This window comes from Muscardinus avellanarius (genome assembly GCF_963383645.1).
Source record: "Muscardinus avellanarius genome assembly, chromosome: 7".
Lineage (NCBI taxonomy): Eukaryota > Metazoa > Chordata > Mammalia > Rodentia > Gliridae > Muscardinus > Muscardinus avellanarius.
The window spans coordinates 83783152-83809527 of NC_137793.1; the positions used below are offsets into that span (position 1 = coordinate 83783152).

General features: G+C 41.8%; 1 protein-coding gene across 3 annotated transcripts in view; it reads right to left on the minus strand.

Moving 5' to 3' along the window:
• The window catches only part of SRGAP2 (SLIT-ROBO Rho GTPase activating protein 2), a gene marked incomplete at both ends in the record, with an annotated part of 264810 nt that overhangs the window by 77044 nt on the left and 161390 nt on the right, over positions 1–26376 (minus strand). For all 3 annotated transcript variants that reach the window (XM_080698581.1, XM_080698580.1, XM_080698579.1), the window contains 3 exons: positions 1700–1828; positions 2467–2682; positions 10532–10594. In XM_080698581.1, coding sequence (XP_080554707.1) covers positions 1700–1828; positions 2467–2682; positions 10532–10594 — 408 coding nt within the window. The remainder of the gene's footprint in view (positions 1–1699; positions 1829–2466; positions 2683–10531; positions 10595–26376) is intronic.

Below are 26376 nucleotides of genomic sequence, written 5' to 3' on the forward strand. Positions count from 1 at the left end.
TGGTTTGTAATCCTAATATTTGGGGAGGCTGAAACAGGAGAATCGCAGATTTGAGGTCAGCAGTAACTTAGTGAGGCCCTGTTTCAAAATAAAAAATAAAATAGGGCCGGGGGTATAGCTCAGAAGTAGAATGCTGTGGGTTCTAGCTCCACTACCCCCCCCCCCACATACACAAAGAAAATGAGAGAGAGAAAGAATTAATTCACTTCCTCAAGCTGAGAACAAGCCTTTTCCCCAAGAGTGAAGAGCTGCTGCCCTAAAGGAGAAAGAATCCTGTTTAGGGCTTTGACCGCCATTGAAGGACAGTGTTCAGATTAGCATCAACAAGCGGGGAGAACAAAGAGGTGCCAGAACAGAGACCAAGGCTCCACTTACTTCATGAGACAATGACACCCAGGGTAGGACAGGCCCCAAACCTACTGAATCAAAACTCTCTGGCCAAAGGGAGAAAGGAATTTGTATTTTAGAAAAGCTCCCCAAGCAACTCTAATGTGGGCAGGTTTGGGTACCAGTGACCTGGTCCAGGATTTCAGTTTGTTGGGGATGGAGGGGTGGGAAACAAAACGGAGTTCCAGGACAGTTCAATGACAAGCCCAGATAAACCAGCTAGTTGTAGAACCGTGACTCTTAGACCAGGCCATCATGTGATGCGAACGTGGCAGATTTGCTAGTGGAAAAACCGAGGCACAATTTGGCCAGAGGTGGGCAGGGCCCAGTTGCCATTGCTGAAAATTTGAAGCAAAAGCCAGACCTCAGACAGGATACAGGCATACACCTGTAGCCCTGGGACTGGGACGCTGATGCTCCACCAGCTGGTTCCAGTCACCTATTTTGATGACCAGAGGAAGAGATGAGAAATGGTATCACTTATGTAGGTTCCCTTAGGACGGCCTGAGGAATTGGGCCAGACTGAAGTCTGCAGGTGAGCGGGATTATAAGACTTAACTCTAAAGTCTGAGGAGGTTCAAAGCAAGGCTGACTCATAGGCAAAAGACAAAAAGCTAAGCCTGCCCCACGCAAGCTTTAGGCGCCTACTACAGTGTTCCTCCTGATTTCAAAACGAAAGTGCCAGATGTCAGGAGCATCTGGATACTCTCCTAACATAAACATAATATGCAGTACACTGCGAACCTGTAACTTTGGACAAGTAAGTCTCTCAACTCTAGACGACTATCTCCTTTGTCTACAAATTTGAGACAACGTTCACTATCTATAAGAGTGATATGACAATCAGATAATACCTGAGACATGAGGTGCTATATAAATGTAAAGAATGGCATTCTCACTCGTAAGCTCTTATCATCACTTCTCCATGCGAGTTGCTGACATCAGGGAGTATTTCTGGACAGTCAGACGAGCATTATGATTGTGAGCATGGGTGTAGTAATCAGACCTAGATACAGATTTTGCCTCTGTTTCTTATTAGCTCTGGGTAAGTCACCTAATCTCTCTGAATGCTATTCAATAGAAGTAAAAATAATAATGCCTTCCTTCTAGGACTGGAGTGAAGGGTGACTGGGATAAAGCACAAAGTGCCTGGTACTTGCACAGAGCAAGCCCCTAATGGATCATGGCTACTGCTATCTTCCTAATTTTCTTAAAATGTCACCGATGCCTGGCCAACAGAAATGGCAGTGTGTGACCAGGCTTCTGAAACACGAGGAGCCCACAGCCCCCCGCCCCAGCTTTAAGCACTTACATCAATCAGGTCAGACAGGTCGTGGATATAGTACTTGAAGACAGACGCGTTGGTTGCCTCCAAAGCCAGTAAGTACTCATTCCGGGCTTTAATGGCCTTCAGCTTATTCTCCGTGTACTTGGCTTGGCGCTGAAAAGGAAACAGAAGTTCACTTTTGCTTTTTTTTTTTTTTTTAAGGAAAGATTGTTCTCTGAGAGATGAAAGTACAGCACATTCAAGAACCACAACTGTGCTCCTAGTCCCTATGCGCGTCTGCTTTAAATTGGGTTCTAATTCTGATTAATGAGATTCAAGGGCATAAAGTAGATCAATTCAGGAGAGGTTAATGAGGCTCCAACTTCAGATGCATGCCCCACTTTGTTTCTATCTTCAAATACCATCCTCCATCCTTGCACTGCCAGCCTGGAGAAGGTAACACTATCCCTGCCCCTGAACGCCTGATGCCATTAGGCCAGAACACAAGGTCCATAGTTTCCCTCTACTTCCCAGAGCAGTAGGATATGTCACTTAAGTTGGAAAACGGGTTGGAAAAGGTGTCTATGTTTCTTGTCTTTCTGCTTGATGTTAAAATCTTGGCGTTCGTGTGCCCAAATTCTTTCAATACCTAGGATTCCTGCCAGGATAGAGCGGAAGGACTGTTTGTCATTAGACACTAAAGGAACCCAAAGTTTCCTTGTTTTTCTCTTCATGGTGCCGACTGGGAAATCTATGAGTCCTTCCTTCCAGAACCTTTCTCCCTGTCTTTATAGTTGTTGGAGCATACGCACCTTCTCCTTCATCTTCTCGATCTTTTTCACTGAGCTCCTCCGGACATGTTTCTCCTCTATGCGAACATTGGCTGTGGAGTCAGGAGAGCGTGGGGTCTGCCGGTCCTCCTGCTTCACTGATTTACCAATCTGCTTCTCCTCTTGCTTCTCTGCCTCCTTTAGCTTGCTCTGAGCACTGATGCTGTCGGCATTGTACATGTGATATGTCTTCATGACCTGCAAGACACGCCCCGCCCCCACCCGGATGTCAAGCCAATGGGGTCAGTCAACTCTCTGCTTTGAAGACTAACACTCAGACTTCTCCCCTGTGCAGCGATATCCTCATCCCCCTGGAGGAAAAATCCAGAAGGGTTTGGTTCAGCAAACATTACATATTAAAGATTGCTTCAAAGCACAGAAAAGCAGTATTGGAACTGAGCCACCGTGTCTTCTTATTGAAATGACTTCATGTCTGTTCATCATGTATTATTTACTTCTATTTATTATCATTTATAATCATTACTCTGATATTGGCCCAGGGATTTCCATGGCGTCCTCACCTCACAATACTGAGTGTGCAGGAAACAATAACATGTCTCTCAAACCCCAAGGGCAAAGCTAAAGAGGGCAGCACGGACTGGGACTGACCTATACCTTTTGCACCTCTCAGATATAAAATGGGAAAAAATAAAATGCTCCAGAAGCTCGCTCTGCTGACCTGCATTAGCTACATCAGACACCTTCCTTCACAGCAACTAGAACAGCAACAGCAATACCAGTGACAGCCATCACTTACTGAGCACTTAGTATATTCCTGGCTTTGTGCATGTGCTGCGTACACATTGGCTCACTTCATCCACGTAGCGACTCTCTACTCTAGACAACAACCCCATGAAGACCTGCACACTTGAAGTAAAAACCAGGGATGGAATACAATTGCTCTCAAGTGTAACTGCAGTTGCCACAAGAAGGCAGTAATATAAAAAAGAGAGGGATGCAATTTGCAAATTTTCCATCAAAGCAACTGTCTAGGAATTCAATCTCATTTCTTAGCAAGGAGGCCAGGAAGCCTGGAACTCCAGTCCTCCCAAACATGCCACTTACAGCCACAGAGGGCCTGCCCCACTCTGCTGGAGCTTCTGTTTCCATACGGGGAGTCTCCAGCTTCTGTCTGGGAATTAAAAATGCTTTAACAAAACCAAGCAAGCTGAAGTTCAGAGTGCTGAAATGTTGACACCATGAAATGTCTTTAGAAGGCAGAAATACAGAGCGTAGGAGCTGGGTGGCTGCGTGTACATGTGTGTGGCTGAACGACAGGGGAAAGCAAGGGTACAGAATTAATATTAATCTCTACCACTTAATGCATGCTGTGTCGGGGGTTTTATGTATACCACCTCATTTAATCCTCAGGAAAACTCTGCGAAAGACTTGTGATTATTTCCAATTCTAAAGCCGAGGAAACGGGGCTCAAGGAGATTAAGTATGGCACCCGGAGTCACACGACTAGTAAATGGCAGAGTAAAGATCCAAACTCTGGTCTGTCAAACTCCAAAGTCCACATTCTTAGCCACTAAGTAATAGTGCCTCTCCTCTGCATAGCACTGGAGCCGAATTAGAGGAAAAATTAAGTATCGTCAAGAAATTGGTTTCATTTAGCGGCTGAGTTATGGCAGTGTCTCGCCCAGAGGACCTTTGGCGATGCCTGAAAATATTTTTGATTATGACAACTTGGGGATTTGCTAGCGGGTAGAGGACAGGAATGCTGTAAAATATCCTGTGCACAATGTAGCCCTTACAATAAAAATTTATCTGGTCCAAAATATCAGTGGTGCCAAGGTTGAGAAAACTTGGCTAGAAAAACTTTGTGAGTATATTGGTCCCCCAGGATCGGCTGGAAGTGGAGGAAAGAATAAGGAATCCTGAGGTAGTGACAAGATCAAAGTACATTAAAATCTAAACTATGTCTCGTTTTGGATGCAAAATGTTGTGTTTGAAAATAACTATCTATTTATCTTATTTGATACTGGGTATTAAGCCCAGGGGCAGTCTGCCTCTGAGCTACACCCCAGCCCTTTTTTTTTTTTTTTGGTGGTACTGGGGTTCCTGGAAACCCTTCTACCTCCAGGCTACACTCCCAGACCTATTTTATACTTTTTATTTGGAAACGGGGTCTCTTAAGCCAGCACGTCTGGCTTCGAACCTGCGCGATCCTCCTGTCTCCGCCTCCCAAGCGCGGGGATTACAAGTGTGCACTCGGCCACTCCAGCCCTTTTTAACTTTTATTTTGAGACAGGCTCTCACTAAGTTGCTAATGCTGACCTCAAACCCGTGATCCTCCTGTCTCAGCCTCCTAAGCACTAGGATTACCGATAAGCACCACAGCCTAGATGCAGAGGTTTTTGTTTTTTTAATTTTGGTACTAAGGATCGAACCCAGGGCATTCTGCCTTTGAACTACATCCCTACTCTTCTCTTTTTTCTTTTTCTTTTCCTGTTAAAACAATGTCTCATTAGGTTGCCGAAAGTCTTGCTACATTTCTGAGGCTATCTTTGAACCTGCACTCCTCCTGTCTCAGCCTACAAAGTACTGAGACTATAAGCAGATGTGCTATCACACCTGGCTCAGAATGTTTTAAACCTGATGCCATTTCCAATAAGATCCACTCTGCTTACACTCTGCATATTTTCTGTACAGGAGACGCAGTATTAACAACCACAGGCATTAAAAAGCTTTTTGATTTCTAAGCAATTCAAATAGATCTCCCTTTTTCCAGGTTGACTGAGAAGTGAGAAAAGGGCACATCCATCATCCTGGCTGAAAAAGGGGAGGCAGGAGGCTCTCTTTTTTCTCACCTATATCTGACCAAGGGATTCAAATGCTAGAGCAAATAGTCATGAAAGTGAATGCTCTTTAAGAATGTGATTTTCTATTTTATAATGATATATGATAAATAAAAAGGAAACACTATGAATGAACATGAAAAACAAAAGAATTCAAATAGTGTCTACGAGGTCAAAGTAATAAAAATGAACAATTTATATTGGTACCTTCCCCTAAAGAACTTAAAGAACTCTCTTACTAAAAGTGAGAAAAACATTACCTACTCGAAAAAACTAAAAATTCATAAAGAGAAGCAATACTTTTTTGGAATTTTTTTTCATCATAGCTAGAAAATATGTCATGTACACACTGGTAGCTTCACCATCAGAGTGCTTGCCCAAATGACTTAATGACACTAAATAATACTCCTGGGGAAATTTGGGAGAAGCATTACCATGCCCTCCAACCCAAAGGAAAACTGAGGTGCCCAGAGGCTGAAGCTCGAATAAGTAATGCTTAACAAAGGGGGAAACAGAAAAGTGAAGATAAATTATGTAACATATAAATAAAAGCCAAGAGAATGTAAACAGTGAGGCAAATACAAACTAGAGAAGAAACTCAGAAGTCTAAATTCTCAGTTCTTTGGAGAACATTCACTTTACTTTGAAAATCTAAATTTATGCATTTAGCTTTGCTCCTTCCCCGAGTCACACTAAATTAATGAAAAAGAGATTTTGTTACTACTATCTTTTAGGTGTAAATTGGTGAAAACAAAGAAAATGGAAGCAGATTCTGACAAGCAGATCGTAACTGGCCTACTCTATCCTAAACCAAAAGTAAGGACATCCAAGAAGCAACCAGACATATCACAGAGGGCCCAAGAGGAGCTGGTAGTGATGGGATGAATGTGGAGCTAAAACAAGACAAATTATTGAAAGTCTGAGAACAGTCAGACCCCAAATCCCCTCTCTCACCACAGTGGGAGACTAGAGGTTTATTTCCTTAGAAAAGGTTTGTGGATTGGAGAATACTGGGCTTAGCTGAGGCTAGGGGTACTGAACTTAAAACAGGAAAATCAACAGAAACATTTACGATGTGTGAGATGTCCCAGAGCTCTTCAAAATTCAGCCCCAGATGTAAGTGGGAGCTCAAAAGAGCCATCTCTCAGCAATCTGACTATGCAAAATAAAAGAAAAAAAAAAGTACTGCTAACAGGCTTCCCCAAAGACATGGCCCAGTCAGATCACCCTAGAGTAAAGGCCATGACTGCTGCAAACCTTTTAGAGCCCCACTTAAAAATAAAAAAATCTTTAGCCTGCTCAGGCTAAAGATCACCAGACATTTAAGGAAAATACTAACATGGAATCCCAAGCTCCAAATAAGCGATTTAGAGAAAACAAATATACAGAGAGAAAAAACTTTAAAAACCATCTATCAATAAGAACATCAAGAGATGAATGAGAAATGAAAAGATACTGAGAGGGGGATTTAAAAAAAATGTGGGTGGGAAGACGTAGAGAACAGTACAAGAGTTCTTGGCAATGAAGATTCAACTCAAGCCAGGTGTGGTGACATGCCTGTAATCCCAGTACTTGAGAGGCTGAGACAGGAGGATCACATGTCTGAGGCCAGCCTCAGCAACTTAAACTTAAAAAATTCTGTTTCAAACAAAAAATAATAAGGGTTGGGGGTGTAGTTCAGAGGTAGAATGCCCCCGTACAAAAAAAAAAAAAAAGGTTCAATTTAAGTACCTCTTCAAGGAGCCTAATTTATCCCCCTCCCCTGTGCAGATACATAGAGGCTTTTATCTCTCTCTCTCTCTCATTTTTTTTTAACTCCATGCCTTTTACTTCTCTGTCTTCCTCTATTAAAACGAAATGTCTTGAGTTTAGGAGCATTTCTCATTTGTCTTGTATGCCTATTGTCTAGTGCCAAGGTCAAGCAGAGTTGGGGAACTACTAGCTGCCACTATTTCAAGAGAACAGGTGCTGAATACCAGTCTGAAGTAGTTCTCCAAACAGCTGCCACAGCAAGTCAAGGGGACATGAATGTATTCAGGAGTGGTACTGGAGTAGAAAACCTTTGTTTTTCTTTCTTCCTCAAGTCTAGGGTTTTCTTGACTCTTCATACTCAGCCAGTCACCCTGGCTTCAGTACCTCCATACATTCCTTCCTGTGGGGGCTTCCTGGGCTTTTCTAGACACAGCCTCTGAGTGCAACTGAGGCAGACAGTCTCAAAGTCCCTTGGGAAGCAGTGTGCTCTGACTTCAAAGGCATTTCTGGAGCATCAGTTGGAAAACAAAAACCACTTATATCATGGCTTACAAGCTAGCCGGCTCATCATGGGGCGGGGGAGAGCACATGCAGGAGAATGCTCAGTGGGATTGCTCTCAAAATAGCAGCTGCGGGAAGCGGCCCCTGGCAGAGAATGCCAAGTCAGGGAAATCAAAGGTCCTTCAGGCAGAAAAGAGGAAGGCGCAGAGGGGCAGCTGGCTACTTATGGTTCATTCCTGGGCCTCTTGTCCAAAGGATCTTTATTTGTAAACACCTGGGCTCTTCCCCTCGTCTCAGTGAGATTCCAAAGTATTTAAATTACCAACCCTTGGGTAATCAGTCCCCCAAAAGGGAGTGTTCATGGACATTTGGAACACAAGTATGAAGAGCAGAGAACAGTAGGGTGGCTTTCTCATGTCCTTGATTTTCTTTTTCTGAAGCCCACATATAACTTTTGTCTACAGGGTCACTGTAAGGAGAGATTCCCTCTGCTTTCCTGATATAAAGGGAAAGCTCCTTACAAGAAACTCTTCCTTATTCTATTCCTGACTCCTTTAAGTGAGAGTATATACAGGAAGTGGCTTCCTAAGGGAGTATACAGTAGTCCCAACTTTCTATTTGATGAAACCATTATCTCATGCAAGGTGACTAATCACCCTGTTCTACTCAGGACTTTCTCAGCTTCTGCACCAAAATTCTCATGCAGAGGAAACTCTTCAGTCCCAGGCTTACCAAGAAACAGGGACAGTTACTCACCCTAATCACATGGTTCCTTTTTCAAACTGGTGCTAACTAATCTCACCCTATAGAAGAAACGACTCTTTCTTTTGTTCTTTCATTCTTTTGTTTTCCTGTACTGGGGCTGGAACCCAGGGGCATTCTACTTCTGAGCCACACCCCAGCCCTTTTTTATTTTTCATTTTGAAACAGGGTCTTACTAAGTTTCTGAGGATGGCCTTGAAGCTACAATCCTCCTGGCTCAGTCTCCCAAACCAGTGATTATAAGCGTGCACCATCACACCAGCTACCAGGGGAAAGATTTTATGCACCACATTTACTGCTTTTAGTGGACAATATTGAATGCCTAATGACTGTAGTTAGAGGTACTAGCCTGGCCTTTAGAACAGAGCAACAAGGGTTTTATTCTCCACTCCAGCATTGCTTAAATTCTTTCACTTACTTTTAAAATCATAGCTTATGGCCAGGCCTGGCGGTGCACATTTGTAATCTCAGCATTCGGGAGGCTGAGACAGGGGATTGAGCTACCTCAGCTACTTAGTGAGGCCCTTTGCAACTCAGTGAGACCCGGTTTCAAAATAAAAAATAAAAAAATAAGGCTGGGAGTGTAGCTTGAAGGTAGAATGCCCCTGGGCTCCATCCCCAGTACTGAAAAAAAAAAATAAAATAAAATCATAACTTATGAAGAGATCTCGTACTCTGGGCAAAAGTAATATCCTCCAACACTATTCTTCTTCTGCTGCTTTGAGTCCCACTACTGAAGTAGTGTGCAAGCTTTGAATGGGTTTGGGGTTTGCTGGTTATCCAATCTACTTCTCTCCAGAAACACTGAAAATACCAGAGACCCAAGATGCTTACGAGATTTCTTTAATGACATATGCCATTTTCTATCTTACTAAATTCATGAATTCTCTGCCAAAAGAAAGGAATAATAGATCTTGTTGGTACCTAGAAGATGCTCTAAAAGAACAAGCAGAAGCAATGAAGAAACAAAGTTCAGGAAACTCTTTCAGTCTAAAAATGGTTCTATTTTTAAGAAAACTTTAACTTTGTTTGAAAGAAATAAAAACTTGGGGACTCAATGAAAGGGCACCATCTATCTACTTGGATTCAGAACAAGAAGAGTCAGACTAGAAATTCAAAACAAACCAAGCATCACTGGAGACAAGTCAGAAAAGCATTCTACCCTATTTACTTGCTCAGTGGTCACCAGGGCAAAACGTGCACACCTAGGCTCCTGGCCCAAGAACATAGACTTCTTTGACCCTAAATCCCTGCGATGTATGTCACCACTGCCCACTCTCCTATGAATTAAGGAAAGGAAGGAAGGAAAAGAGGGAAGGAGGAACAGAGATGAGAGGGAGGAAGGAAAAACAAGCAAATACAGGAAGTTATTTCACCTCCAAATAAGAGAGGGTGACTTATGGCAAATGATACCCAGGGCCGACACAGCAGAGCTGGAGAAGGGATCCCTGAAAGGTATTAGCTGTACAACTGAAGTATTTCTTTTATGGCAGTAGAAATCTCCTTGGTATGCATGTACATGGGTGTGTGTATTCATTATCATTAACAAAACATGGCTGGGGAAAAGCAACCACCACCACCTTTGATGCACGAAGAGACACATGTCAGCCACAGGCATCACGTGCCTGAAGTATCAGTCATCTCAGAACAGATGAGTTCTCTCCTTCAAGCCCTCGACCTGCCTCTTCACTGAAGTTTGTGCTCCAGGAAGCCAGTGCAAAGCTCTCTGCCTGAACTGGTCCCTTATACTGGGGACATTTAGGAATCTGAACTTTCCTCTAAAGCATCCATAGGCCCCTGCTTTCCTCTACAACAATCCAGGAGATGATGCAAAACTTGGAAAACAAATCCTTTCCAACAGACACATATAAGTGGTGCAATGCAGGCTATGTTCCTTGTCATTAAGTTTGGGGTCCCTGGTTGCTGCTGCTAATACGCTGGTGACCTAGGCCTTGGCCAATCTCTTGGGATGAGGTCCCAGATAAAGCCAGGGGAATCTGCACAGCCAAGGAAGGATCTTATTTTGAGAAAGTATTTTCTGGCTCGCTCAGCACTGGGAAAAAAAAAAAAAAAGAGCGTGAAAAAAGAGAAGGGTGGAGTCACCCCCAATGGGGAACATGTACTGTCCTCGACCTCAGCTCAGTTCTGCTGCTGACGTGACTCTGGCTGCAAGCTGCCAAATGCCGCTTCCCTTTACTTGTTAAAGAACCAAGCAACCCATTTTGATTTACCGAGTAGAGCTCGTTCAGGACCTTCATCAAATCATCTTGGAGCTGCTGGCCGACTTCTTTACTCTGCAAGGAAAGAGGAATGAAGGTTAATTGGGAAACAGAAGGGGGGAGGAGGGGGCAACAAAGGCAAGAGAAGCACCAGCTCTACAAATAACACAGACTCAATTAAGGCCCATTACTTAACCCAGCAAATCAGATAACCACTCGGATCAGACCCAATTACGGTCAGATTACTCAAAGAGTTTTAATAAAATGAAATGTGCCCTTTCTATAGCCTAGCAAAGGCAATCGTGTAGAGGAAAAATGGGTTATAGCCTTTGGTTTTTCAATTGGTCCCCAAAGAGCAGGCCTGAAAGCCACATCCTACCTAGCAACTGTTGTTAGGTGGAACATGCTTTCTTAGATACTTGTAAGCAAACATTCCAAAGGATTACAAAAGAAAGTAAGATGTATAATAGGATGAGATAGGGAAAAGCATATAAACATCCAAGGACTTCAAAGTCCTTGACTAAATGGAAAACTCCCAAAGCAGGAAGGAATTATATTTCTCACTTGTTTTATTTTTACCCCAAACTCCCAAGGCAGTGGTTGCTCAATAATACCTGCTTGCAAGATTAGCTAGTGATATCTGATTCTGATAATATATGTTAAGGATTCTCCAAATGGTTAACCTGAGCAGTGGTAGCTCTCAAATTGTTGGCTGCTGCCAGCCAGGGTTGGCATCTAACCAGATAGAACAGTAAAAATAGAGAAGAATGAGGAAGCAGGAAGGAGACAGTCATGACTTCTATACAGAATGTTATATGCCAAACCCAAGAGAGCAGGGGATAAAACTGATTGGCATCACTGGGTTATCGAGAGGGGAAGCCTTCATTCTATCTTCTGCTAACTCCTTCTTGTTCTTTACTACGAAAATTCAGATCCCACAACAACCTTGTAGTAAAAGGCATAATACTGCCCAGGCAGTGCTCAATGAGCAGGCAAGAAGAAAGAGGACTTTCATTCAAAAAAATACTCATTGGAGAATTTTTTTTTTCATCGTGCATATACCTTTACCTTAAAAATACTTTTTGTAATTATAAAAGCAACACATATTTATTATAATAAAGTATGGAAAGCCTAAAAAAAAGTAACCCTTAATTCCTACCACTAATAAATCATCACTCTAGAAGGTGTTATGTTTTCCTAATTTCCCCTCTTTCATTATTATTTTTACAAAGTTGGGATTGTATTACAAACCTTGTTTGGAAACATATTTGTTTAACTATATATGTTGTGAACAATTTCTCCATGTATTCTTCTTCTATAACATTTTAATATATTATACTCATATAGCTCACATTCTTGAACATGTACTTTGCCTCCAAAGTTTTATGATTTAAAAAATGTTGTATTAAGTGACTCTATACATAATATATGCACACACCTTTCATTATTTTCTACTAGCAGTAACATTGCTGGGTCAAAGAGTGCTCATACCATTAAATGGCCTCTGAGAAAAACTGCCAATTAAAAATACTGCCAGAGGCATGTAAACATGCTTATTTCACCTTCTCGTCTTAACCATTTGATGCAATACCCTCTTGTTAACAATTTGTAGTTCTTTGATTCTAGCGAGCTTAAGCATTTTTATAAACATGTTTAGCGACCATTTCATTTTTCTTTTATAGTTTTTCTATTAAAGGGTTCTCTGCCTACTTTTTCTACTAAGATACTCATTATGGAATATAACACAGGTGTGACTTTCATCCTGAATGGTCATGAATTTCTGGGAGTAGGGGAAGCGATAGAAGGAAACCCAAAAGTTAGCAATCACAGGAATCTCTTTCTAGTCCCAGCTCTTCTACCACCTTTTATAACATTAGCCACCCTGGCTAATCTCTCTGGCTCTCTGTTTTCTCTTCCATAAAATGAAAAGCTTCAGCTAAGACATTCCTGAGGTCTGTTCCAACTTCTGCCGCTCTGAGATTCCGCGTGATCTTTTGCCTGGCTCCTTGCATCCATATTAGAGTCAAAACCCACCCCCTTCAGTATACAATTGGTGGGCTGGTTTCACACCATAAAGAAGATAATGAGCAAGTTCTCCTTAGGGACCCAGATACTCTGCAAAACAGAGGGCTTTAGGGGCATGTTTCCACTCTTAAATTTACCATTCCTAGTCTCTCATCCAGTGACCTCAACCACTAGAAGAAGCCACAAGAGGGAATGAATGCCTTTCATCTACAACCTCACACACCAACCTCTCCCACTGTGAAAAAAAGCTGAGCGCTACTGGAGCAGCAGAGGCCCAAGGAGGCGAAGTGAGGAGAAATGACTCACCACCAGCCTCAAGTCAGCAACAGGGTCAGGAAGTGACCAAGAGTATCACTTCCACCACCCTGCCCTCCCCGCCTCGAAGCCTCTCCCCTGGCCTCTCTAACCACCTCCCCATGGTTAAATGGCAGAGGTTAAAGGGGAAAGCTCCTGATCCTCTACCCTGTTGCTTACCCATGAACCCATGACTTAAATAACTTAGTGGGAAGGGGGAGGGAAAGCCTAACCAATAAAATAGCAATTAAGCCAGGCAGATGTTTCCTTCCCTGTACTGATTAGTTGGGAGGACCACTCAACTCTTAGCCCTGTTTATTTGAACAGGCTGCTTAAACTATCTGACTTACCACTCCCTCTGGCTGAAGGCTGGGCTGGGAATACAGGAGTTGCTAGCTCAGTTAAAATGGATGATAGAGCCCCTGACAACCAGGAGCAATTCTGACACTGGAGAGAGGCAGGAAATGGCCAGTGTCTCTTTCTTCACAGATGATAAAAGGCCATTGGTTCTCTATTTCAGAAACCTTAACTGTGTGCCTTTGGGGTGAGTAGGAAAGCACGGCACAGGAAGGGCTTCCGTGCTGGCCACTGTGCAGGGGCTGACAGAGCTGGGAAGCTGCAAAGAGCCCCACCCAAAGACAAGGGGCACATTTATTCCTAGGAACAACAAAACCTGATGAGGCCAAGTACAGGACAATGAAGACTGTAGAGTCTTTCCATTCCCCATAAAGGAGCAACGGGTCTAGGCAGGGAAGAAAAAGAGTTTATAGTTCAGTCTTTGTGCAGCAATATACAGCCTGCATCTCTTTTCTTTAAAATTTCTTGGAAGAGAATGAGTCATCTAAACATTGCAGGAAACCATACAGAAGTTAGGGGAAAAAATTACTTTGGGCAAAGTTGTTCTCTTAAATGTTTGCATAGTAATCTTTGCCAAGGAAGAAAATGAATGAAAGAAAGAAAGAAGCAAAGAAGAAAGAAAGGCTAGATTTAGAATAGTGGCACAGTTAACAGTGCTGGATCTATGGAACAGGAAGTGTGATGATGTGCTCAGGTCTGGATCTTTGATTTTGAAACTTATCACATAACTGTTTAGCTAGAGTGAGTTTCAGGGAGCTCCCATTCTGCCTGCTGCAAAGGCAAGGTGGGGCTGGTCTAAACACAGTAAGATTGCAATAGTTCCTGACAGCTGTGCACTTACAAAAAGGGTAAATAATCCCTTCCCAACAGATAACAGCATTGGACGACAGACCTAAAGTGCACGGCCTCATTTCCCCAAGACTATAAGGTTCCAAAACCTCCTTGCTCAGAGGAAAGATTTTTTTTTATTTTTTATTTTTTATTTTTTGGTGGTACTGCAGGTGGAACCCAGAGGCTTTCTACCTCCGGGCTCTACTCCCAGACCTATTTTATATTTTATTTGGAAACAGGGTCTCAATACGTTGCTGAGAGCCTCACTAAGTAGCTGAGGCTGGCTTTGATCTTCCTGTCTCAGCCTCCCAAGTGTGGGGACTACAAGCGTGCACCACCACGCCCGGCAAGAGGAAAGATTTAGCAGCAGAAATGTACCCAAATACCAGGCAGCACACTCTGGGAACAACAAACACTAGTCTGGCCACTCATTTTTTTGGACCTCTTTAAGTAAGTATATCTCCTGTGCTTCAGTGGGTTTATCTGTTAACTTTCCCCAAAGAATGCCAAGGTTTTTAAACCAGTTCTCATCAGGGAATACACCTATTACCCCATTTTCTAGTTATTCAGATCATTACAGTGTATTTTCCAAGAAGGGGGTGGGCCTGCTTTTTATTAGCTATACTACACAGCTGTATTATTTGACAGCCATAAATTTACCCTATTTGTATGAAAGAAGAAAGGAAGGAAGGAAGGAGGGAAAGGAAAGGAAAGGAAAGAAAAGGAAGAAAGAAAGAAAGAAAGAAAGAAAGAAAGAAAGGAAAAGAAAAGAAAAGAAAAGAAAAGAAAAGAAAAGAAAAGAAAAGAAAAGAAAGCATGTCTCTGCAATGTGATGAGAGCTCAATTCAGCCCCATCCCAAGGCTGAGCCTGTCAGCAGGTAGAAACAGTAGGGTCATTTAGCTGTGCCGATTAGCCTATGTCAGCGCTTTTCCAAAAAAGAATCCAATTTTCAAGGGCACAGATTTCTTCCACCAGTACTAACATCCCCTTCTCACTCCAAAGATATTAGAGGCCAACTGTTAAAGCAAGTCCACCTAAAAACTGAATTTGCGATTTCAGATTTCAGAGGAAAAGGACATGAACCTCTGTTAAGCTCTGGAAGCAGGTACACCAGCAGACACAGGGTGAGGTTTCAGGGTACTCGCTCACCACTTCAAACAGGCCACAGTTTCTGAGCTGGCGCTTTGCCCAGAATGCTCCTGGGAGGATAGGGCCAACACTAGGTGATAGCAGGCACTGAGTCTGGCCTCTCCCCCACCCAAATGGTGCTGTGGTGTGGAGCTAAAGCTGCAGGGGTGCAGTGGATGGTGATCCTGCAGGTCAGAGCTCAGGAATGACTTCCAGACTCCCCACACTCATCGCATCCCAGCATATGTGTGTCTATAATGAAAGTACTTATATGCACTTCATTCTTATATTTCCTATTGATTTTTACTTCTTTATGTTGGTCATAACCCAATAACTCATTAAATTTATTTTACAATCCATTAATGAATCATTATATACAAGTTTTAAAAGATTAGGTACATACAAAAGACTAATTGTGCAATTAATAAAATAGCAATTTAGGAACTGAAGCCCACCAACCAACGCAGAGCTAAATAACATGCCCTCTCGAGGTGGTTGGTCAGATGGTCAAAGCAGGTTCAATTACTGAATTTCAGCAAGGGGAAATGATTGAATTTTAGGGAATGAGCAGTAAAATGTTCATCAGCAAATATTTATAGAACACCTATTTTATGTCAGGCACTTATGGTTTGAATATAAAACAAATAGTTTAAAAGCTTACAATATGCTGAGAAAGATGGATGTTAGTCTGATATCTGAGCCTATCAGAGTACAATTATTTCCATCTCAAAGTTATTACTAAAAAAAAAATTGTTAGTTTTCTAGCTCAGGATCCATTTTTCTCTCTCTCAGCCAATAGGTTTCTTAACTCCAGGCAAGTCAGATGTTGACTCTACCTTGCCAGAAATGGAAATCTGATTTAAAAGAACCCAGCTATTACATAGTCCTTTTTCTTTGAGATTGCTTTTGAAAGAGATGAACAGATATTTCAGGTTATAATGATACTGCTTCAGTATAAGTGACTCCCAACACAGTCACATTCCATTTTTAAAGAATCCCTTGAGCTTGTAAGCACCATAAAAACTAATCTCACCAGTACTGCTTCACTTAGAAATTAATGGGTTTAGTTAAACTCTCTCAGGGACCAAAGCCACATTTTTAAACTCTCCCAGGGACCAAAGTCACATTTTATAAGAAATGTCAGAAACCTGACATAGTCTAAGACCTGGAATTTATCTTCTTAAAACATGAATGGTTTCTCAATTTGATTCCTGTTGAATTATCTAAAGAACTTGCTACTTTAGAAAAATTCTAATGCTACTAAAATATAAAACCATCTCAAATTAATGGAAGAGATATAGCTTTTCAAGTATCTTTCTGCCTCCACGGTGCCTAACTTATTGCTTTGCATGCAGCAGCCATATCAGTGTGTGTGTGTTTTGGTACTAAGAATTGAACCAAGAGCATTCTATCTCCAAGATACACCCCAGCTCTTTTTAGTTTTTGTTTTGAAACAGGGTCTTTCTAGGTTGCCAAGAGTTTCACTAACTTGCTGAGGTTGGTCTTGAACCTGTGATCCTCCTTTCTCAGCCTCCCAAGTACTGTAATTACAGACATGAACCATCAAGTACAGCAAAGGCTAATAATCAGTGTTGAATCAATTAGATCAAAGTTTAGTGTAGACTTAAACACTATGCTTTCATATGTTAACAGTTAAACAATATAGTTGCGTATTTTCCATGTCCACTATTAAAAGTAGAAATGCTGTACGAGGTTAACCACATGAGCTCCTTGTGGTTACAGTGCATGGGAAAGACCAAAGACTTGAAATGCATTTTCCTGGGTCACAGGGCTACTCAGTATTCTATCTAGGGCCATGTGAAGTATTAACAGAGGGTAATTATACAGGTTCTAGAACAGGATTGTAATTCTACTACTGCTCCCCAGCTGTAGTACCTTGGGTAGGTTATTTAAGCACTCAATGCCTCAGCTTCTACATCTGTAAAATAGGATAATAATACAATAATCCTATAGTAAGATAGATCCTATAATAGGATAATCCATATAAAATACTTAGAATCTAGAACCGGGCATGGTGGCATACAGCTATGATCCCAGGACTTGGGATGCTGAGAAAGGAAGATCACAGGTTTGAGGACAGCCTCAGCAAGTAGTCAGACTTTCAGCAATTTAGGGAGACCCTGTTTTAAAAACAACAAACAAACAAGCAAAAAACATAGAATTTACAACCTTGTATGTTAAACAAATGTTAACTAATATTAATATTAGAATTCACCCCCTCAGTACCTGTTTGTGTACTTTTCCCAAAAAACTTGAGTGCTCTTTAACATGCCAATAATCATGATATGTGGGATTATAAAGGCCCCTGGAAGCTACTTCCCAGGCAAGATTTTAGCTAAATCTCTCCAATGAGGCCTCTACTGACCCACAAGGAAGAAGGTTCACTGTTTTTCCTTATGCCTGCTGCTGGATAATCTATTTCCCTCCACAGTTTCCATAAGAACTAAAATAACAATGACTTTTTAAAAAATATGTAGTTCTGAAGCAAGCAAGCAAACAAAACAAAAATAAAAGAAAAAGAAAAAGACTGAGGGAAAAAGTGCTTAGCAGATAGGAGAAAGTGGAAATTAAATGTGCATAGGAGCTCCCTATTGCCTATGTCAGAGAATACCAAGACTGCCCATCGCCAAGTTCTGGTTTGATGAAATCCAGGACCTCTCTCCTCTAGGGCACTTGTTTCTGAAAGCCATTTCCTTAAGACTTTTCCAGAAGCTCTGGAACATGTGAGCCGTCACACATGACAACCCACAAGTGATGCTAGTGACCCACAGGGAAACTCCATTCTTTCCCAAAACATGAATGTCTGTCCTTTGTGGATGCTGACTGTGCTCTGTTACAGGTGGCCAAAGCCTCTTTTCAGGGAAACACAATCTGGACAAGATTGAGTCTCACTGCACTGGGACAGATTGGTAGGGGTTTGAGCTGGAAGAGACTGAAGGCTTTCTGCTCTCCCAAGACCGCTGATGGCCCAATCTGAAACACATTCTGAACATTCCTTCATGGTTGCTTCAATCTCTTAGAATGACTTATCTTAATACTAAGAAAATAGGCTCAGAACAACATTCCTTAAAATGAAAGAGAAAATCATGTCTGAGTCTTTGTTTTGTAAACCACCACTGTGATCCTTCTCTTGACAAATTCCCATCTTTTACTCTTTTGGATAATGACTTGGGCAGGGTGAGGGTATGTCTTCAGGCCCTTATCTCCCATTCCACAAGCATTTCTTGAGGTCATTCTAAAGATGAGTGACTATCTTCTTTCCCAAGTGGGATGCTAAAGGTATCAAAACGGTGTATAGGTGACTCTAGTGGGCACTCTTGAATAGACAGGGCACAGGAACAAAAGACACAAAGGCAAATAAGTGATATGAGAACACAAATCTCTCAGCAGTCATAGCAGGAACTCAGGAAGAAAAGCAATCAATGGCTTGGAACTAGGCAAGAAAGAAAGAAAACAGAGCCAGAATGGCAAGGTGTTTGCAAGCATATGCCCTCTTACAATGAGGAATTTGAGGAGCTGGGGAGTGGGCAAAATGCCTATGTGGCTCCCAGATGGCTGGACCGGGAGGAGGATGGGAGAATAGGAGTTAATAGCGCTCATCTGAAAGTTGGCAGTGCCAACCCTGAAAGGAGGAGGGCAGCCTGGTGGGAAATAAACCAGTCAGCAGCACCCCTACAGGAAATGCCTGGGGCACTGGGAAAATCGCTGATTAAATACTTTAAGAAAGAGGAACCCAGCAGCAAACCCATCATCCAAAGATCTGTGTAGTGTTAGAAATCCTAGAGTGGCCTTAAGAATCCTACTGTCAAGAGAGAAAGAGGCTCCAGGGGGTTTAATTATGAAAATAGCACTTTCTTGATGGCCCAGGTGCCAGGGCTAGAGGAAGAGAGCCAAGTTTGGGATACTGAGTGGAGTCCTTTGCTGACAGAGACTTAGAGTGCATTTCACTGGAGCATATCGAAGAGGCCTAAAGGTTTGTCTGACTGACCTAATTTGCCATTTCTAAAAGTATAACTGTAAGCTTAAACCTTGAATGTAGAGATTATTTTATATTTGTAGCCTTCACCAGGTCTAGTGCAATTCTAGATACCTAATAGCACCGAAATGTGCTTTGCATTAAAGAATAAAGGAATATTGGCAACAGTAAAGGTTTGCTACACTCATGGTTCAAAATTGTTCATTTCCCAGGCCACAATAACTAAAGAATCTGGTAAAATAAGAGAAAAGCAAGCCTGAGGTTTTAAATATGGTTCCTCATTTCCTTTAAAACCCACAATCTATCAAAAAGGAGGCTGAATAAAGGTCATTTCTGAAACCAGCCAAGTGATAGAGTACAGATTCAAATCTCAGGGATTCTCTGGTGATGCAAAGTCCATCAAACAGAGAAATTCTATCAGAAATAGACTGGCACATAAAAAAGTCTTACATACAGCCGGGCATGGTGGCACATTCCAAAATCCCAGTACTTGGGAGGCTGAGACAGGAGGATGTATCCCAGGTTCACGACCAGCTTTAGAAACAGAGAGACTCTTAGCAATGTAGCAAGACCCTACCTGTTTCAAAACAAAACATAAAAAAGGGCTGGGAATGTGGCTTGGAGGTAGAATGCCTCTAAGTCTTATATGGGGACATTTGAGGTCTGAGGAATGTTTGGGCATCTGGTTTCTGGACATAGGTGTAAATGTCAGCTTCCCCAGACAGCACATTCTACAATAGCACACTGCCTTTTCTAATTGATACTAACATAAAAACAGAAAGGAATCTGGTTGGAGGTGTAGCTCAGTGGTAAAGTACTTGCCCAGTATGTACAAGGCTCTGGATTAAATCTCTATCTAGTACTGCAAAAACAAAACAAACAAACCCTAGAAAGAAGTAATCAATGACTTCTAATTCTCTAATAAGTGGTCATATGTTGTTAAATTTCCCCCCCAGATATGTCTGGCACTTGTTACTGCTATGGAATCACATGCCCTTATTGCCTACCCTGTCAGAGACCTTCTCATTCTGAAATAGCAGCACTATCATATCATTTTCCTATGAATAAACCTCCCATGGTTCCTTCTCAGAATGATGTCCCAACAACGGGGTATAGTGGTACTGTAATCCTAGTACCTGAAAAACTGAGGCAAGAGGAACATAGGTCTGAGGCCAGTTTTCGCATAACTTAGTAACTTAGGAAGAGCCTCAGCAACTTAGTAAGACTCCATTAAAAAAAAAAAACAAAAAAAAACACCCCAGGATTGTCGCCTGCTATGAGGCAAGGCCGGTGCTGGGGCCTCTGAGGCCTGGATTGGAGCCCACTGAGGGGTAAGGCCGGTGCTGGGGCCAGCAAGGCTGGGATCAGAGCCTGCCTTGAGGCAAGGCCGGTGCTTGGGCCTCCGATGCTGGGATCGGAGCCAGCCGAGGTGTTAGGCGGGTGCGGGGACCAGCGAGGCCAGAATCGGGGCCTCCCATGAGGCAAGGTCGGTGCTGGAGCCAGCAAGGTTGGGATCAGAGTCCTCCAGGTGGCCAAGACACTACTGGGGCCGTCAAGAGTGGGATCAGAACTTGCAAAGCGGCATGCACAGAGAAATATCACAGAAAATAAAAACCAGATGCTTCCCCTAATTAGCAAAAACTAAGAGGAAACGGGTAACAGGAGGAGGTCGAGTTGTAGAAAGGGCCCTATAGCGAAGCAATTAAGGTGACCAATCAGAGGGGATCGGATGGGGGAGGATGGAAGCTCTTTAAAACTCAGGAGATACGTAAACAAATGTATCAAAGATAATCACCAAACAAGCATGGGATCGAGGGAGGGGGAGAGAATGGGATGGGGATTGGATGAGGGCTAATTGGATGATGTGTGCTTGTATATCCTCTCAAGTCTTGTATTCCAATGTGATGTATGATTACAATGCATCCCCCCAAAAAAGTAAAGGGTATAGATCAGAAGTGACTTTTTCCCAGTCCCAGGTTCAATCCCCAGTACCAAAATTACAACAAAAAAGTATGTATGTAGAGAAGAGAATACAGTTTTCAATCAATGATGCTATGGAAATTACATAGTAATTTAAAAAAAATGAAATTGGGCCGGGCGTGGTGGTGCACACTTGTAATCTCTGTGCTTGGGAGGTGGAGACAGGAGGATAGCGCAGGTTCGAAGCCAGCCTTGCTGGCTTAAGAGACCCTGTTTCCAAATAAAAATATAAAAATAGGCCTGGGAGTGTAGCCTGGAGGTAGAAGGGTTTCCAGGAACCCCAGTACCACCACCAAAAAAAAAGAAAAGAAAGAAAGAAATTGTACCCCTACCTCACACCATATGTAAAATATTGATTTCAGGAGAATAGCATAAAGACCCATAATGTGAAAGGCAAAAATATATAATATTTAGAAGATCAAACAGTGAAAGACTTTATATACCTTTAGAGGCCAGTTATACATGGCAGAAAAAGCATTAACCAAAACAGAAACAGATGCAACTACACTAAAATTATTAACTTTTATTAGCCAAAGAAAATATGCAGAGAAAAAAAAGCAAGGCATAATGTAGAAAATTATATGTCTACACATATAACCTATAAACAGTTAATTTTCAGAGTAGGCACTTCACAAAAGAATATATTCAAATGGTCAATAAAAAAATTTAAAAGACTTAAATTCATTAGCAATCAGACAAATGCAAACTGAAAGCAACAGGATAATAGCTAAAATTAAAACACAACTATAGCTCACATTAAAAATCTGACCATATCATATAATAAGAATGTAGCAAAATGAAAACTCATACATTGCTGGTGGGGATAAAAGTTTGAAATGATCACTTTAAAAAGCAGTTTAGCATTATGCTTTAAAAATTAAATATGCCTATCTTTGAGCCCAGCAATTCTCTAGTAGACATATATTCTAAAAATCTCAGCAGATGTATGCCAAAATAAGATATAAGAATGTTTGTGTCAGTTCCAAGCTGAAAACAGCCCAAATGCCCATTGATAACAAAATAGATAAGTAAATTATATTTGATGCAACTCAATACCAGAGAAAATAAGCAAGGGACAGCTTCATGCAACAGCATGGATAATATTGCAAATGGCAAACAAAAGCAAGACACAAAAGACTACATACAGTGTGATCCCACTTATGTAATGTTCAAAAGCAAGTATGATGCTATGATATAATAAGAAATACATATTTCAGACTTTAGTCAGGGTTCTGGGCACATAGCTCATAAAACCCTCTAATTTACTAAGTGATAATATTGATAAAGGTGAAGGGACCATCTTTAGTTATTCATAACAAGCCCTTTCAAACACACCTGAGTTTATGTTAATAAGGTGACCTTTGTTAAGCCCCTGAGGATGAGGCTGGTTGCCAGGGGAACAAACCCTGTGATTTGAGGGTTGGGACTTTTAGCCTCACCTCTTAACCTTTAGAGAGGGAAGAAGAGAGGAACTGAAGATTGAGCTGATCACAACTGACCAATGATTTAATCAATCATGCCTATATAAAGAAGCCTCCATAAAAACTCATCGGGATGGAGTTTGGAGGACTTGCGGACTGGAGTTCCCAGAGGTGCTGGGGGGAGGCACGACTGGAGAGGGCACAGAAGCTCAGGTCCTTGCCCTGTACATCTCTCCCATTTGGCTGTTGTTCCTGAGTTGTGTCCTTCTGTAATAAACTGGTAACCAAGTGCTAATTGTTTTCCTGAGTTCTATGAGCTGTTTTAGCAAATCAGATAAACTCTGATTTATAACCAGTCCATCAAAATCACGGGAGACAGTCTGAAATTTTAGTTGGCTTCTGAAGTGCAGGCAGTCTTGTGAGACTGAGCCTTTAACTTGTAGAGTGTGTGCTAACTAGGACACACAGTTGTTGTCCACAGAGAACTAGAGAATTCCTTCTGGTATCAGAAGTGAAGTATCGAGAGTAATGTGAGTTATTGAGAAGAAAAAACATGTTTTCCTATTTAACAGGCAAAATTAAAACATGCTGGTTGGAGCAAATTCCCGAGAGATACAATTAATGAGATTTTCCTCTACTGCTTACAGTGTATTTTCTAGCAATTATTATCTATGCCATATATGGGAAACTTATTATACCTACATTGCTTTGATCAAAGTAATTCATGCAAATATTTTCACCTCTTTCAACTACAGCATAAGCACCTGAAGGTTCTGGACTATATCTTCCAATTTATAATTAATAAAACTAATAATTGTAACTTATGCTTATTTAGTATTTCCTATATGCTAACCATTTATAGGCATAACTTCATTTAATCTTTTGCATTAACTCTATGAGAATTATTATTATGCTCTCTATATTATAGATGCTAACGTTTAGGGAGATCGAGCTATTTGTCCATTAAAGTAGCTACTAAATGGTGGAGTTGGAATTTGAACTCACAATCTCTTTTATCACTATCACAATCTATTTGATCATAGTTGTACTCTCATCTTGTGTAAGGCCTTGCATATAGTGAGCACCTAATAATTACTGGATGAAAATTGGAGGAATGAAGGCTATAAACGTTCACAGCAATAAAGGATAGAACAAAAGAATATTCTTATAGTGCATCTGTTTTTAAATCCTCAGTATATGCTGTTGAAAAGGTTGTAGTTCCATCTGCTGAAAAGAGAAGCATATATGCAGATACAAAAATAAGCTGCTGGGGATATTCTGGTTAGAGGAAGGGAATCCAAAACTTAATCAGCTTTCAAATGCATTTGCTGTATTTGGATGGCTGGCAGTTCAAAGGGTAAATGGCATAAGCATGTCTCATGAAGCTCCCTGGCCACAGTGCAATGGACTTGAGCCAAGGGGTCACCCCACCCTGCTGAAAAGCATCGCTGCTTTCCCACTGACCTGGGCAGTCCTGCTGAAGCCTTCAGCAGTCTACGTGTTCTTTGCTTTGGTCCTGGGACTTAAGGATGAAAGAGGATGGTGAGGGTGGGCACTGTTTTGGGGGTACTGTCTCTTACTCTGCCCTACAGAGTTCAGGTAGCAATCTTTAGGGGGAGACCCAAGGAAAGAGGTGGAAAAAAGGTAGAGACAGTGAGTGCTTTTAGGAGTTCCCCTAGAATCCAGAAGGTAAGAACAGAGGATAAAAGGTTCAACAACCCCTTAGCCCAAGGAAACCACTTCTTAACCCATTTCAAAATAAGAAATATGATCAAAGAACTGCCTGCCATAGTAGCAGAAAGAAAGTAACCTCAGGCCTTCCCATGCCAGGCTGCCCGCTCGGCCTGGAGATGAAGAACGTGGCCCCTTCTGGCCTCTCCCCCATCAACCCCGCCCCCAACTCTGGGGACAATTGAGCTGTGTCTCTGCCATGTGTGGAGCTGCAGGTCATGGCCATATTTAAGGAGAACATTCATTCTCCACATTCATTCTCCACAGGCATTACGGGGTTCTTCAAAACGCCCTTTGTGTCACTGTGCCTTTCTCTCCACCACCCCCCTCCCGGACACTAATTTAATCAAGATGTCCTTCTAGCTGGTAGATAGGGTGGACTGTCAGTTCCGCATTCCTCAAGGCATCAGGGCTTTGCAGCCAAATGTGTAGGCTTGAAACCAGTAAGTTCAGAAGACTCCTCAGGCTCGCCAAGCCAGTGCCTGCTAACCTTGTGTAGACATCCTGGGCATAGATGGTGCACTAAGTTTGTGGTACATCCTAATAATTTTTAATTAACCCTAAATATCCTAGAGGACTTGAGAAATATTTTTTTTTTTTAGTATACAGACATTCTGAAGCAAAATCAAAAATAAAAAAGCAAAAAAAGGACAATTTTCTTTTTATATTTTTGATTCACTAGTGTGTGTGTGTGTGTGTGTGTGTGTGTGTGTGTGTGTGTGTGTGTGTGAGTGATTTTCAGGAGCTTAAACTAGGGACATTATGCTTTGATTAAAAGGTAAAATGATTTTATCTCCAGCCCTATTTTATTCTATTTTTAAATATTGAAAGAGTCTCGCTACATTGCTAAAGCTGGACTCAAACCTGAAATCCTCATGTCTCAGCCTCACAAATACTGGGAAGGCATGCACCATCATGCCCAGCAGCACTATTTCTAAAATTGAGAACTATCCAGGAGTGGTGGTGTCTGCCTGTAATCCCAGTACTGTACTTCGGAGGCTGAGACAGGAGGACCAAGGGTTTGAGGCCAGCCTCAGCAATTTAGCAAGGGCCATAGGAACTCAGTGAAACCCTCTTTAAAAATTTAAAAAAAAAAAAAAAAAAGAATGCTCCTGGATTTAAACCCCCATACAAAAAAAAAAAAAAAAACCTAAAAAAAAATCCTAAAAAAAAAAAAAAATAAAATAGTGAACTAGAAAAGAGAGCGTGTTAAAACTATGGCTGCTCTTTTTCTACTGGTCTCCACTCTACTCACTTAAATTTTACAAAATCTGAATACTTCAATGGTCTTAGCCAAAAACCAAGTTCTAATTGAGATTTGCCTTCCTTAATTATTTCTCTAGACTACAGTCAAAATTCAGAAGGAAATGTCAAAATTGTGGTAGAAAATTAAACCAAAAAGAAAAATAAGCCGGGCGTGGTGGCACACGCTTGTAATCCCAACATTTGGGAGGCTGAGACAGTAGGATCGTGGTTCGCGGCCAGCCTCAGCTACTTAGTGAGACCCTCTGCAACTCACTGAGACCCTGTTTCAAAAAAATTAAGAATACAAAATAGGGCTGGGAGTGTAGCCTGGAGGTAGAATGCCCCTGGGTTCCATCCCCAGTTCTTCAGAAAGAAAGAAAGAAAGAAAGAAAGAAAGAAAGAAAGAAAGAAAGAAAGAAAGAAAAGGAAGGAAAGACAGACATAGAAAACATCTGGAGCCCTGGATCCTCTCTAGGGTTACCTGATTCCTGGTCTGATATTCTCTTCCTGTTCTGTGGCAGCTCCCCAAAACGGCTTCCCTGCTCTTTCCCCCTTTCTTCAGCGGACTTGTGGACACCAATTTGAACCTATGAAGCATGAGTCCTAGAGGCCAGGAGTCAAAAGTGTTGGAGGATGGCATGAGGCAGGCTTGAGGAACTCAGACAATCTTTCTGAGGAGCTCATTAGAATGTGTGCTGAAATTCTCTCAACCACCAATCTGTCAACTGTCCTGACTTCTCAGCCGGGGACAAGGAAGCCATCCCCTCCATCGTCTGCCTGCTAGTTTCATCTACACATATCAGCACCAGCAGCAGCAGAAGTCTATTCAAAGAGCTATTGTTTCATA